This window comes from Fusarium subglutinans (assembly GCF_013396075.1).
Source record: "Fusarium subglutinans strain NRRL 66333 chromosome Unknown NRRL66333_c0000018, whole genome shotgun sequence".
Lineage (NCBI taxonomy): Eukaryota > Fungi > Ascomycota > Sordariomycetes > Hypocreales > Nectriaceae > Fusarium > Fusarium subglutinans.
The window spans coordinates 285,949-300,545 of NW_023502081.1; the positions used below are offsets into that span (position 1 = coordinate 285,949).

The 14,597-nt window shown below is 51.3% G+C and overlaps 5 protein-coding genes across 5 annotated transcripts; 2 read left to right on the top strand and 3 right to left on the bottom strand.

The window, feature by feature from the left end:
* Positions 1–558: 558 nt before the first annotated feature.
* Positions 559–3,196, top strand: FSUBG_2109 (protease kex1; the record flags this gene model as incomplete). The annotated part of the gene is made up of 3 exons (XM_036679848.1): positions 559–1,716; positions 1,764–2,338; positions 2,386–3,196. 3 exons carry the CDS (start codon positions 559–561, stop codon positions 3,194–3,196), a joined length of 2,544 nt encoding a protein of 847 aa, XP_036542385.1.
* Positions 3,197–3,554: 358 nt separating this feature from the next.
* On the bottom strand, positions 3,555–4,976 carry FSUBG_2110 (sorting nexin-4; the record flags this gene model as incomplete). The annotated part of the gene is made up of 2 exons (XM_036679850.1): positions 3,555–4,688; positions 4,737–4,976. 2 exons carry the CDS (start codon positions 4,974–4,976, stop codon positions 3,555–3,557), a joined length of 1,374 nt encoding a protein of 457 aa, XP_036542386.1.
* An 813-nt stretch (positions 4,977–5,789) lies between these two features.
* On the bottom strand, positions 5,790–7,507 carry FSUBG_2111 (suppressor of mrs2-1 mutation; the record flags this gene model as incomplete). The annotated part of the gene is made up of 2 exons (XM_036679851.1): positions 5,790–7,387; positions 7,447–7,507. 2 exons carry the CDS (start codon positions 7,505–7,507, stop codon positions 5,790–5,792), a joined length of 1,659 nt encoding a protein of 552 aa, XP_036542387.1.
* A 1,121-nt stretch (positions 7,508–8,628) lies between these two features.
* On the bottom strand, positions 8,629–10,548 carry FSUBG_2112 (periplasmic beta-glucosidase beta-xylosidase precursor; the record flags this gene model as incomplete). The annotated part of the gene is made up of 2 exons (XM_036679852.1): positions 8,629–9,693; positions 9,745–10,548. The coding sequence occupies 2 exons, from the start codon at positions 10,546–10,548 to the stop codon at positions 8,629–8,631; spliced, it is 1,869 nt and encodes a 622-aa protein (XP_036542388.1).
* Positions 10,549–12,565: 2,017 nt separating this feature from the next.
* Positions 12,566–13,006, top strand: FSUBG_2113 (uncharacterized protein; the record flags this gene model as incomplete). The annotated part of the gene is made up of 2 exons (XM_036679853.1): positions 12,566–12,576; positions 12,631–13,006. The coding sequence occupies 2 exons, from the start codon at positions 12,566–12,568 to the stop codon at positions 13,004–13,006; spliced, it is 387 nt and encodes a 128-aa protein (XP_036542389.1).
* Between the last annotated feature and the right edge of the window lie 1,591 nt (positions 13,007–14,597).

The following is a 14,597-nucleotide window of genomic DNA, read 5'->3' on the forward strand; positions in this document are numbered from 1 at the left end:
TGTCCCTAGCGGACTGATCCCCCCCAGGCCCCCCTTCTAGGCCACGCACCACCAGCCGCTCCAGTGCAGGTCCCCTATTTTTGTCAGGAACTTTAGGTGGTACCTCCCCAGTAGCGTTCGAGGCCACGCATCACCACGAGAGCATCCCAACCCCATCTCTTTGTTCCCTCCTTAAACCTTTTTCCAAGCGTCCCAGCTTCTGCGAAAATCTTGATCGACTGTGTTGCATTTTCGAGGTACGATAATAAGAAACCGTTCTTCCCGACCAGCATAAGCTGTGCAACCTGCGCCGACAATCTTACGCTGGTGGTACGAAAACGTAGGAGCCTTACTTTGCATTCTTGATCCCCTTAGCCACCACGAATATAGACTTCCGCGTGGCAACCCCCCGTCGCTGTCGCCGCCATTCAATTTTCGCTCTCTCAACATCGAAGCTGACCTCTCCGTTTGCTCCAGTTCTCGCTCCGTTCGATAGCGCTTCTCTGGATGTGTTAAACAGCTTCTCGACCTCTCGCACCTCCCCTTGCGCTGCAAGGTTTCTTTTTCCTTCCGCGCATCATGAAGATTGCTTCGTTGTTAAGCCTCGCCGGCTTTACGGCTCTGGCTCATGGCTCCAGACCGGCACGAGATTACGCATTAAACGATTATTATGTCCTCCATCTCGATACGACAACGACGCCCGACCAAGTCGCTAGTAGACTCGGATTTGCCCACGAGGGCCAGCTTGGTGCGCTTGATGACCACCATGTTTTCCGCGCCCGCAAGGCCGAACACGATATTGTGAAGAGAGAAATCACAGAGCGAAAGAGAAGGAAGCGAGATCTGGGAGGTTCTGACCCGGTTGATGGTATTCTTTTGTCAAAGAAGCAACAAGCACGACAGCACCTGTTCAAGCGAGAGATTCCCCCACCGCCAAAAGGCTATGTTCCCCAACTCGGACGCCGCGAATCACCTGTGGAAGCTCGAGACCTGATGAGTAAATATCAGGCGTCGATTATGAAGGAGCTGGACATTCAGGATCCTATCTTCAAGGAACAGTGGCATCTATTGAACCCCACCCAAGTTGGCCACGATGTCAATGTCACTGGTCTTTGGCTGGATGGTATCACTGGGAAGAACGTTACTGTGGCCGTGATTGACGACGGTCTTGATATGCATAGCGACGATCTCAAGCCCAACTACTTCGCCGCTGGCTCCTGGGACTTCAACGACAACGACCCCGAACCTGCTCCTGTTTTGGACGAGGATCGACACGGTACCCGCTGCGCTGGCGAAGTGGCAGCTGCTCGCAATGATGTCTGTGGTATTGGTGTCGCGTATGACGCCAAGGTCGCCGGTCTCCGAATTCTTAGCAAGCTCATCAGTGACGCCGACGAAGCGGAAGCCATGATGTACAAATACGACGACAACCATATCTACTCTTGCTCATGGGGTCCGTCTGATGATGGTCAAACGATGGAGGCACCTGATGTGGTTATTCGAAGAGCTATGCTCAAGGCGATCCAAAAGGGACGTCGTGGTCTTGGTTCCATCTACGTTTTTGCCAGTGGTAATGGTGCCGGTCAGGGTGACAACTGCAACTTTGATGGATACACCAACTCCATCTACAGTATTACCATTGGTGCTGTTGACCGCACTGGACAACATCCTTACTACGCCGAAGAGTGTTCTGCTCAGTTGGTTGTTACATACAGCAGTGGAAGCGGGGATGCTATTGTAAGTTCAATATTGTCCTTGTCTAGAATGTTAACTAACTCATTCAGCACACAACCGATGTTGGAAAGAACAGCTGTTACAAGGCTCACGGTGGTACTTCCGCTGCCGCGCCTCTTGCTGCCGGTATCTTTGCTCTGGCGCTTCAGGTTCGCCCTGAGCTCACATGGAGAGACTTGCAATACATCGCCATGGACACTGCTATTCCGATTGAAGGTGACGAATCCAACCAGCAGAATACCACGATTGGCAAGAAGTTCAGCCACGTTTTCGGTTATGGAAAGATTGATTCTTGGGCTTTGGTCGAGCGAGCCAAGGATTGGTCGCTGGTCAAGCCACAGTCATGGTATTTCTCTCCTTGGGTTCATGTCAAGAAGTCGATCCCCGAGGGCCGAGATGGTTTGAGTGTGACGCTCGAAGTTACCGAGGACATGCTCAAGGAATCTAACCTCGCTCGTGTTGAGCACATTACTGTTACTATGAACGTTGAGCACACTCGACGTGGTGACCTGAGCGTTGACTTGATCAGCCCTGACAATGTGGTCAGCCATCTCGCGGTCGCGCGACGAGGCGATGCCAAGGAGGAAGGATATATCGACTGGACTTTCATGAGTGTTGCTCACTGGTATGTATTCCTGCTAACCTTGATCTACTCATTCTGACTTGATGTAGGGGTGAAAGTGGTGTCGGCAAGTGGACCATCGTTGTCCGCGACACTGAGAAGAACTCATTCAAGGGCAGCTTCACCGACTGGCGCCTGAAGCTATGGGGTGAAGCCATCGAGGGAGACAAGGCAACTCTGTTACCCATGCCTAACGCAGACGACGACAAGGACCACGATAAGATTGTGTCTACCACAACAATTGCTGCTACTACAACCTCAGCCCCTCCTGTCACTAAGCCTACTCTCATCGAACATCCTACCGACCATCCTGAACGACCCAACAAGCCCGCTCGACCTACAAACACCGAAGAGGAAAAGCCCTCAAGCACGCAAGAGTCTGCCGAGGAATCGACTACAGCTTCATCATCCTGGGTCTCTTGGCTCCCCACCTTCGGCGCCTCCAAGAAAGCACAGATCTGGATCTATGGCGCAGTCGGTCTCATCGCAGCCTTCTGCATCGGTCTAGGCATCTACTTCTGGATCGCCCGTCGCCGCCGTCTCCGCAACACTTCCCACAACAACTACGAATTCGAACTCATCGACGAAGAAGAGGCTGAGGGTCTCCGAGCCGGCGAAAAGGCCGCTGGCGGCAAGGCCCGCAGGACTCGTGGCGGAGAACTGTACGATGCTTTTGCTGAGGGTAGCGATGATGAGCAGTTCGAGGACTACAGAGACGACCGCGAGCAATCTCGTGATAGATTGGCTGGCGATGATACGCAGCATTACGCTGTGGGAGAGGACAGTGACAGCGATGAGGAGAGTGAGGAGGAGAGTAGTGATGATGAGAAGGGCGAGACAAGACCTTTGGGCGGGCGTTGATGCATGACTTGGGCATCGTAGCAAGCTATTTGGGTGCTTTTTTGCATGGATTAGCGGAGTTTTTGTGATTTGTCTTATCTATGTTGGTATATTGTGCCTTTGTCAATAGACCTTGGATGGCGTTTGGTCCAAAATGTCAAGACTGAAACATGAGGTGATTCTTGAATCAAACACCAATTCTTCAAAGTCATACTCACTCGTGAGACTACAATGCCCTTCGTTTATGAGTCCCGGCTGTGCTATTGCCATGAATGTCTTTCTTCTAAACGAGCTACTTCGTCGTCCTCATCATCGTCTAAAGAACCTAAACGCCATATCCCAACAAACGCCGAATAGAACTTGAATCCCCCGCTTTCCTCTACGTACTCACAATACCCTCCTTCTCCATCTCCTGGACGTACTTTTCCCAAATGCTAGCAACCTCACCGTAGAACTCAATATGCGCATCCGCAAGACCTCCCAGCTGGCTCTTCATCTCGATCCTCTTGATGCGCTCGAAATCAGCAACCTCCTTGACAACCTCATCGTCAAACATGTCGCTCGTCTTGCGAGCGCTCTCAACCTCGTGGGTCAGCTCTTCGACGCGGAGCTCTAACTTGCGCGTGCGCTCACGACGTGCTTGCTCGTGATCTACGCCGCGCACGTCTTCGATCTTGGCGCGCAGAAAGCTTCCGGCGCCTGAACCTCCGTGATGTCCCGACTGCAGGGTGTCACGCTCTGTGGTGGACTTGTTGAGATATTCGGTGAGTTGTTCGTAGTCGAGCTGTTTCTGCTCGCGGGCTTTGAGGAGGTTCTTGAGGGCGATGGAGTAAGCCTGCATGTCGCGCAGTGAGCCGAGGTAGTCTTGGTCGGTGACGTCTTTGAGTTTCCGTAGATGAGTCGCTGTGTCTTCGATGGAAGCGGAGAAGCCGTGAACTGCGGGTTCGACATGGGGTTCAAGCGGGATGAGCTTTTGGAACTGCTCTGCGAGATCTCGCAAGTCCACCTCCAAATCTGTCTCTCGCCTAGCAACCCGAGCAATAACCTTCTCAATATGACCAAGATCATCATCAAGCTTATCGCTCTTCTCCTTGACCTCAAGGAACCGACGATCCGGGCGGTGCAGCTTCGTAAACGCATTGATGAAGGTATCAGCAAAGTTGTCAAACACCCCCGCAGATCCAGGATCACTCGCAGAGCTAGCTCGCGCACCGCGGCTGCGCATGGTAGCATTCCAATCAGGGCTCTCGAGGAACGTGTGCAGGATGGGCGCGCGGCGCAAGGTAGGATGGAGGGACAGTCGGTTCAGAAAGCGCTGGAGGGAGTGGGCGCGACGGATGGTAAAGTCAGAGCCGAAGCGGTCACCGCGGACATATTCCATACGTTGCTTGTCAGGCAGAGGGGGCACGGCAGCGGCGGGATAGTCGCGGGTGAGCTGTTTGTAGAGGAATACGAAGTCTGTGAAGCGGCGGCGGACAGTTGTAGTTGAGCGCTGGAAGGCCGAGAATGTCGACTGCAATGGTTAGTATGAGCGCATGATACAGTGGTAGATGGTGCGTACGTTTGTGGTGATGAGATACGAGACAAAAGCATCCTTGGTGCCGTCATTTTCCTTGATGGGCGTTCCAACAGTGCACTCCAGGACCTCATTCCCCAATGACGGGGCATCTATCTCCAGACCGGTGCCGGGCGCATTCATATCATGGCCTGGCTCTTCAGCGGGAGGAATAGTGCGGGATGTCTGGTCGTGGACGTGCTCACTCCACGAGACGTTGGAGAAGTCGTCTTGTTGCTGTTCCATGGCCGTCATTGCGGGGCCAATGTGTGAGATGGCGGTTGCGGGCTTTTGATCAGGGCGAGGTTGAGGATTGAATGTTGTAGCGATGTGAGAGGAATGATAGTGAGGTGACGTTGATTGAAAGTAGGTGGGTGGAGTTGGCGGGAGTTGGGTTGGGTTGACTTGACTTGACCTGAAGCTTGGTGGTGCTAAGTTAAGTGGTAGTTACTGTGTAGAGGTTAGGACGTGGGGAGCCGGGGTGGCGCAGGGACCGCTGTGAGATAGAGAGGGGCTTCTGAGGTTGCAGCGATTGATGGATATCACCTCATTGTCTATACCTAGAATTATATAAATTTGATCAGACTCTTTATAAATAGACTCATTTCTGTACGGAGCTCTCCTCAAATTTATTGACTCATCTTTTGCGGCCGTAGTCATATCTTGTCTTCACCCTCACAAGTACCCCTCTATCAGGATCTACATCAGCAAAGACGATGACGCAGCTCAGCCAAGCCCAAGGGTCCCTCTCTCATAGGCATCACCGCTCGGGAATAAGTCAACTCACAATTGCAGGTGTTGATGGCAGATCAATTATATATACAAATAAAATCATTCAGTGGAATCTATTGCTTCCCGTCGAGAGTGGTCTATCCCAAACAAGTAATACTTAATCTTCGGTCCTCTCAAATGTCGGGGGCCAGTTTTTGATACAGCAGCAAAGCGCCTTAATTCCCATACCGCCTTGATGCCATACCAATCCATACAGTCATACATATGAAAAACACACACACCAAGTCATGGTACATTGAGCCTCGAGCTCACTTCACCTTCTCCCGTCTACTTCTGCTCCCTGGACGATCCAGAACTGGCGTTGATCTCCCGCTCTAGTGAAGCAGCAGACTCAGCGGCCTTGGCCAACTCCATCTCGGCCTCGACCATCTCGCTCACTTGCTTCTTACCAAGACCCTCAGCCTCAGCCTGAGCGAGTCTCTCCTCCTTCTCATCGATATCATCTGTGTCTCGGGGAGTGGCGAAACCGGAGCTTTGACTAGCTTGGTCCTGCTCTGCCTCGTCCTCGATGAGATCTTGCTGCTCCTTGATGACCTCGAGTCGCTGCTTGTTAGTGGCAGCGCCCTCGGCGCTGTGCACCTCAAGCTCGATCTCGTGGTACAGCTCCTCGGGAATGGCGGACATGACACCGATGAGAGCATCAACCTGGTTGTAACCCTCACCTGAGCCTTGGCCGTACATGTAGGCGTTGCTCAGGACGAGAAGTGTTGAGGGAACACCCTCCTTGAGTCGGAGATCAAGCCAAGTCTGAAGGTCTCCTCGCATGCGGGCGGGGGAGACACTGTGTGTTCGGATACCACGAGCAGCACAAGCAGCCTGAAGCTCGGCAACAGTCAGACTATCGACACCCTCGTAGCTAATGGCCTTGTCGTCGCGCTTGATCTGTCGCATGCGGTGACGAATCTGATATCGGAGCATCATGTCGGTACCGAATGTGTTGAGGTTCATGTACTTGCACATAGAGACGAGCTGAGGTCGTGACAAGTTGTCGAGGGTCAAATCATCGCGGAAGGCCTTGCAGACCTTGATAACATCCTCGGCTGTGGGTGTCTCGCCAGTGGCGCGAACTTTGCGGAAGAAGTTGGAGAACTCTTCCTTTTGTGTTGTTGCTTGACTCACTGGCAAGCCAGACTCGCCGAGTGTTTGTCTTAAGAATTGGCTAACTTCCTTGCGTGTGGATCGGAGGAGTGTAGCCTTGGCCTCCTTTGACTTTTGTCCCTCGAATGTGCTGGGAAGCATGTTGGGGAAGAGCTTGAGGGCAAGAGGCAGAAGTGCCTCACCAAGAGGAACGATAATGAAGACGGAGAAGGGCACTAAACGACCAAGATCCTGGACTGTTCGCTGAAGTTGCTTGTTCTCACGTCGGGTGAGCTCGTATCCGGCAGCCATCTTGAGGGCCAATCGCCAGCTGATCTTGACCTCAGCCACGAGCAGCTTCGATCCATCCCAGTAGTGGTGAGCCTCCTTCTTGACCTTCTCCCAGAGAGTAAGTTTCTTCTCCTCCTTGGCCTTGCGAGCAGCATCGCCCTTCTCCATTACACCCTCCTTGGTGGCAACAACTTCTGTGTCAGCCTTGGCTGCGGCAGAGGCATCGGCAGGCTTCAACAAAGCAGCGTCCTTGGGGTTCGGGTCAAGCTTCTTGTCCTCCTTCTTAGCAACAACAGAGCCTGTGGAATCCTTGGGAAGCGGCTTCTTAGCCTGCTCGGCATTGAATCCCGGGGGCGGGCCAGAAGAACTGGGGTCGTGTCGGTGATGATCGGTACTCATCGATCGAGGGATCAACAGAGCAATGGCAGGTATCTTGACGTTACGACTGACATGGCGACCGAGGAGGGCAGGAGTAACACCCCGTGAGAGAGCTCGGGCTTTGGTGAGAGGTTAGCAGAGGACGTAAATGACACCTCATCAAAAGTGCGATGCTCACCATTACCCATCAAAGGGTTCCGGGCAACCGCCCGGCGAGCGACATTGGAGGAAGCGCTCATTGCGAGCAGGAGTCGGGATAGAGGGAGGATCAGATGTGGCGGATAGGGTGTAGAGTATAATTTCGTAATCTCGGCGCAACGTATCGATATCAAGGGACCAAAATGGTACAGCAGAACAGAAGAGAGTGAGATAAGTTGAAGTCGGAGATAATGAAGAAAAGAGACGGAGTGGATGCAAAGTCGAGATTCTCCAAGAGCCCGCTAATGGCGAAAGGGTGTGGTGATGTACAGACAAGCCGTACAATAATGGAATAGCAGTGCTCGTGGTGATGGGATTGGATCAATGGATGAGCGCAGAGCAGGCTAGCTCCGTCTTCCCGCCGACCGGGGTTCGCCGCATTCGGGGGACGGGCTCACTATTGTTCCGGCAGGGCTTACAGCGAAAGCATCCAATCCCTGCGTTCTGCTTGCGATTTACAGGGGGCTTGCGTCAACAGAATCTAGAAGAAACAGGGCATCACGTGATGGCCGGTAGTGCCGAGTGTATCCTTTTGTTGGGAGAGATGGAGAAGTTCTTTGCAATTCCCCCTCCCCTGCATGTGACAGGTCTCAACAACGGATGGATAAAGCCCGCTCTTATCTCCGCTGGAGATGCTCGAATTTACCGCAAATGTTTAGCCGAGTATATGTGATGTGATGTGGTCTGTAGATATTGGCAGTAGAAAGGGCCTCAATTGCTTGAGTTGCAGTCTGAGTTGGCAGGTCAGCATTGGCCAGTCACTTCGGAGATTATGAAACATACCTAGGCTCAGACGCTCTGAACTACTTCCATTCACGCTTGATTGGTTTCAGTATTTCCGGGCCATTTAACCTGCATTCATTAGCCAAGACAGTCTCACTCTGTGTTTACGGCCCAACATGGCTCAAGTCTGATGCGTTGTTGACATGCTTGGCCAACAGAATGTCAATTAATTGACGGTAAGTATGATGTTAAATCTGTCATTCGATTCATAAGACGATGTTTGTGGTTGGTGTACCACAGCCACTAAACCCAGCCTTTACTATCACTGTGACTGTCACTACTCAGACGTCAATGCATCATGTGGTTATACGCAAACAGCTTATTTTAATTACAGCCCCTTTATCAGAGTAAAACTATGTCATCATCTCATGGCCCCCAACTATAAATTATCACACGTATCCTTATACCTCAATCCATGTCCAAACTTAAACAAGGCCTCCACATCAAACGGCACATCCTCTTTCTGCGCATCAGCAGCCTCCTGAGACACGGGCAGATCAAAAGGCAATCTTCCCTCAGGACCCCAACCATCCGTTCCAAAGACAACATCCAAGAATGCATCGTGGCTGCTACCGTAGCTACCGAACAGCGCAACAGCCTGCTCAGCGACTTCAGGTACCGCGGCGGGTCGGTTGAGTCTGATGTCCACGACTGTTGGGAGCGTCGCGTAGATCTTGGCCTGGCGAGCCTTTTCGGTCGTGTTGAACTCGAGACTGCCGTTGTTGATCATGGCGGGAAGACCAGGTGCTGTGGTAGGCTTGAAGGGTGAGGCCAGGCGGAGGAGGGCGTAGTCTGCGTCCTCTGGGTTCTCGACAACACTGAGATTGCGGGATTCCATTACTTCAGGCTCAATTCCCTCGATGTAGAACTTGGCGTTGAGAGCGGACAGAGGAAGAGGCAGGATATCGTCCTTGTTGGTGAGAAGAGTGAATGCGCGGCGCTGTGTCTCGTTTCCAAGACGGCTGAAGTAATCGTTTCCAGCAATGCGCTCAGCCTTGTCGACATCAACGAAGGGATTATCGAAGAGACCCAGCTCAAACTTCTCCTTCATAAGCTTGCGAACAGACTCGTTGATGCGGGCTTCTGAAACGAGACCCTTGTTGACGAGCTCAATGATAAGTTCAGGCTTGGTCTCGCCACCAAAGATATCGCATCCAGCCTCGAGAACGCGACGGGCGCGCTCGAGCTCGGTTTGGTCTTCAAGACCCCAGAATCGGGTAGTGACGATACCCCAGTCGGTGACGACAATACCATCGAAGCCAAGCTCTTTCTTGAGGAGATCGTTGACGACGCCCTTGTTAAACCCAAAGGCGACTTCTTCCCATGACGTGTTGATAGGACGAGAGTAGTAGGGCATCATTTGACGGGTACCAGCTGCGATGGCTGCCTTGAAGGGGATCAAGTGGTAGTCTCTGTTGTTGCCAGGGTAAGTCTGGTTCTTGCCCTACACCTCGACGTCAGACATGGTTCTATTATCAGGTATGATCTTACTTACCCAGGGAAAGTGAGAGTCCTCTCCATCCTCCATTGGACCACCACCGGGGAAATGCTTCGTGGTCGCGATAACCGAGTTGGGGCCGATCTTGTCACCCTGAAGACCCTTGATGTACTCAACCATCAAGGCACTGGTGAGGTTGGCATCCTCTCCCATGGTGCCGGTAATACGTCCCCAGCGTGGCTCAGTAGCTAGATCGACTTGAGGGTGTAGTGCCTGTCGGATACCAACAGCGACGTACTCCTCTCGTGCGATCTCAGCGAACTGGCGGACCAGCTCTGGGGATCGCAGGGCAGCGAGACCAAGAGGCTCCGTCCATCGAGAGAAACCCTGTGCTACAACGGAGACAGCATTCTCGTCTGTCCACCCGTGCTGTGGATCACTGCTAATTGTGACTAACAAGACGTCAGTATGCTTAGGGGTTGAAGGGGTCACAATATCATCAAAGCAGTAGCACTCACTGGGGATACCAAGGGGTGTGCTCATCGCCAGCCTCTGTAGCTTATTATACCAATTTGCGACACCTCGAACATCATTGACACCGCCGCTGAGAACGTAGTGAGTGATACGCTTGCCGATGACGAATTCCTCGATGGTCTCATCGAAGGTATTGTTGACCACCACGGTACGGCCGTGAAACATCTGGCCTGCCTTGTCCTCTAGGGACATGCGGGACATGAGGTCATCAACACGCTTGTCAAGACATAGAGTCTTGTTTCTGTACGGAGGATTGGCATCTTGTCGGACGATTGGGTTGGCTATGCTCAAAGAGACGCCTCCCAGAAGGAGAAGACTGGACCACATGGTGAAGGTATAGAAGAGAGATGAATAGAAGTCCAAGTCTGTGGATTGGCTGGTCCTATACAAACTTCCGGTCGATCACTTCATCTTATATACACTCACTTTTCGTCAACATCTCTCCATATCCCGAAGTTTTAGCAGACCCGAGGTCATTCACTTACACTCTCGCCATCTTGGCCATCGCAAACTCCATCATCACCAACTTGATTCGGACCGACCTTTTGAATCCTTGCTTCTCTCAGTCTAACCTCACAGCACAAAACATTGAGCATCCGGGAGCTACAAGTCAACTCCGGACCTTACAAACCCAGCTATGGACACTAATCCGACCCAATCGCAGCTCATTCCGATACAGTTTGTCAAATGAGAAGACCAGATGAGAAGGCCGACCCCCGTAATGCCAAGAATATAGCCCGATGAAAAACCTGGTGGTCCATGACTAAAAACGCCGTGATTCTCATGATGCAGAGGTCCAACGCGGGGATAATCTGGGGACGGCGCAGGCTCTAAACCGTTTAAACATGCGGGGAGCCCATATAAGTTTTCGGCCCTTTTAGCAGACTTGCAAATCCCATGACGGTCAAGAACAGAACCATGCGTGCGTCTTGTACCGAATGTCTGGGTGCTTGTACGATGGAGGTGTCACCGGTAGTGGGTGTACTCGTCTGCCAAGACTGACTTGTCGGATAACATCCGGGAGCTTTCAAGGCGTGAGGATCCTATTGCTGGAGGAATAGAGAATGTTAGCCGTGAGGTTGGTGGCCCACATGCCGATGTTTTGTTAGTCAATGGGGATGTAATTCCGCTGATCTCGTATGGGTGCAACACCCCACGATTGAGATATTCGGGAACCATGCACGGCAATTGTGAAAAGTGACGTTGTTTTTAACATGTCGTTTCTCTATACTGCTGAGCATCAAAGTCACCATTGACTGTTTCACAATGTCATCACCAATGATGGAATGCTAGGGTGTACATATGGGGGGAGTTCAACGAAGTGGCTGTAAACCTGATAATAAAGAAGCTCAAAATTAAGCTTAATTTGCCCCGTTGGCAGTCCTTTACCTGACGACAACAGGCCGCACCCGCACCGCACCGCAACTTACCGCTGCCGTGCCGCTCCGCCTTATCGTCCCGCAACCTCAGATTTAATTCCGGTTTTTTTATTATCACCAAGGCCTGAGAGGTACTATATGTAACTTCTTCATCGTTGGTACGCTCCCTTGGCTCTGCGCTGTTCGTCTTGATGACTAGCATCACTGACACATTCTTCATGACGGCTTGCTTGCTTGCTCCGCCTCGGGGACAAAAGTACACTCTTCAGAGAGTCTCCTAAATTTATCCTAAACTACCCTAAATTATCATCAATTTACCTAATCATTTTTAATATTTAGGATTAGAAGTCCGGGCCTTTGGTGACAGTGTCTCTAACCGTTCTTCGTGATGGCTATGTTGTTACTCAGGGAGATCCTCTCCTTGATTTCACTGCTCATCACTGTTCAATCTATTTTTGGCGTTGCGGATCTAATTATGATCACTTGTAAATACCATGTAATTGCTTCTCAAAGCGCTTGAGATGCATTTGAGATGCGCTCGAGATTGAGCCATATGATGCCTTATTATATAGAGTAACTTACTCAAGTTGGCTCAGTGAATGGTTTTTTACCTCAATCCATGGTTCGTGATTCACGGTCATTTTCAGTGACATACCTAGGTACTTAAGCAAGGTAGCCATTGGAATTCTCCTCGAGATACCTACCTTATTCTCTCTCCCTCAAACTTTTCTCCTCATTTTCCGCCAACACACCAAGCCCTCTTGCCATGTCCCTCTCGGCGACACCACTGCAATCGCATCCAAGGAAAGAGCTCGTAAGTTGATCAATTAATTCGTACGGTTTATTTGAATCTATTTTTGGAAGCCCGTGGGCCCCTGGCGCTCGCTGTGGCCAACCGATCATTTCCTCTGACCTGTGTATAGACCAGACGCGACAAACGCAACTTAAACAGCCCGCCTACCATCATGCCACCAAGGTGAAGGGCAAGTTTTCTCTCTCCACGTTAATCTCATGCCTTGGAAACTAACAGATCTCTCCAGCCACCTCGAAAGAAGCCCAAGCTCACACCCAAAGTCGGCATCACACCGGCCGCTTCTGAGCGCGAGTCCCTGCTAATTGTGAAAGGCGCCCTTCTAATTCCTGAACTTCGAATGAACGTCTACGGCAAGATGGTGGAAATCGAGTCAACAGCCCGTGGCTGGAAGCAGGATCACAATGGCCTTTTCTTATGTCCTGTCGACGCGACAGGACTGCCACCCTACCTATCGCACTCTATCACCAAGGTTTCTGGCCTGCGCCAGGAATACCTGGTAGAAGTTTTCAAGAGAGTCGTGTTCCTCTTTACGTCAAGCCAGAGTATGAAGCTATTCTCGCAGTTCGTCCGTGCTCAATTCAACCTGAATTGAGCACAAGTACCCTATCTCCGCGCCCAGGCCAATATTTTCCACAGAGACTCATTCCCTCAAGCAAGCCTTCTCCCCCGATACAGAATGACCCAGATGGCTCATGGGGAGTATGAAGGGGCTTATCCGCATGTCAGGGCTTAGGTAGCCCAGATTGTGTCTCTGTCGACTGCCCTCCGTGTCGAGATTCATATGTGCCGACCATGGAGAAACTTCCGCTACCTCAAAGGGGTGACAGAGCCCCTGGGACTCTCAAGTAACAAGATTGAAGTCACCTATAACGAGTTCAGCTGGCTTCAAATAACCGAGGTGGATGGGCTGAGACATTTCGTCACTCATATGGTGGTGTGTTCCATCACAGGGAAGGATTTATGTTCAGTATGCTCGCCAGGAGTAGAGCAACTATAGTAGTAGCGACGACGGCACGCTCGCCCACTCGGCCTAGGGTGAAAATAAACTCATCAAATAATATCCTAAATTTCTCCTAAATTACCCTAAGTTATCCTAAATTTACCTAAGGATTTAGGGCATTTAGGACGGAAGAAACCCAGTGCCCTTTAGGACGTGCTCAAGCCTCTCATACCGCGGGCACTGGAGATTGAGGCCCTATGCTCCTGTGTTCCTCGTGGCAAGCATAACTTGAGGAGGCTTGGCCTCGAAAGGCGTCTTGATGACGAAGTGTCTACTTTTATCCACGATCGAAAATGAATGGTTGGGATATCGATATTTATGCTGGCCGATGACGTCCGTGATGACTCTTGCCCGACGAGAGAGCTAGTTCTCGTCCTGCTCCAGTTGTTTCTTCCACTTGACGAGCTGGTCTGTCGCTGCTTGTTTGCCTTCTTCAAACGCTTTCATAGCCTCATTGCGGCGCGTAGCCCTAGCTAGGGCTTCCTCAAGCTCGAGCTCAAACAGCATAGGGTGGTACACATATTGTTGGGCCGGTAAGATACTTCCAGCTCGCAAGCTTGCCACCAGGTCTTCTGGTCTTCTTGAACATTTGCTAGGCGTCATCAGACCGCCTTCGATCCTCTGGATCGAGAGGGAATGTCACGATGCCTTTTCGACTACCTCCTGTTCAATTGCGCTCCGTGGCGGACGGAGGCTTCAGGCGTCGAGCATCTGGATGCATCTCTCTGTGTGGAAGCCTCGGGAAAAGCTAGCGCTGGACGAAAGCTGCCTGAAAGAGGATAAAGCTGGTGATTGGATGGCCGTGAAGCATACTAAGAAGGGCATAACCATCATTCATTCCACTTGTTGTCCAGTGGTGTGCCTGTCATCATGAGAGAGTTATCGAACTAAAGTCTGAGAGTTGAGATGGAATGGTATGTGCGGCTCTCTCGGTTTTTGATTGCATGAGCTTCATCGAGAATGAGCCATTCTCCAGTTGGCCTTTGGGGCTCCTCAGCAAGCATCAGAAAGGAGGACCACCATGGGACGCTTTGTTGGTTGAGCGGTTTTGGGTCAATGCCGTGGATGATCCCTCTTTGTTCGTCTTTTCTTTTTTTTTTTTCCCATATTGAATAGATTAGATTAGAGTCGTAATGATGATAGACGTACGAAGTTACACTATAGCTGGACATTGAGTTATGAC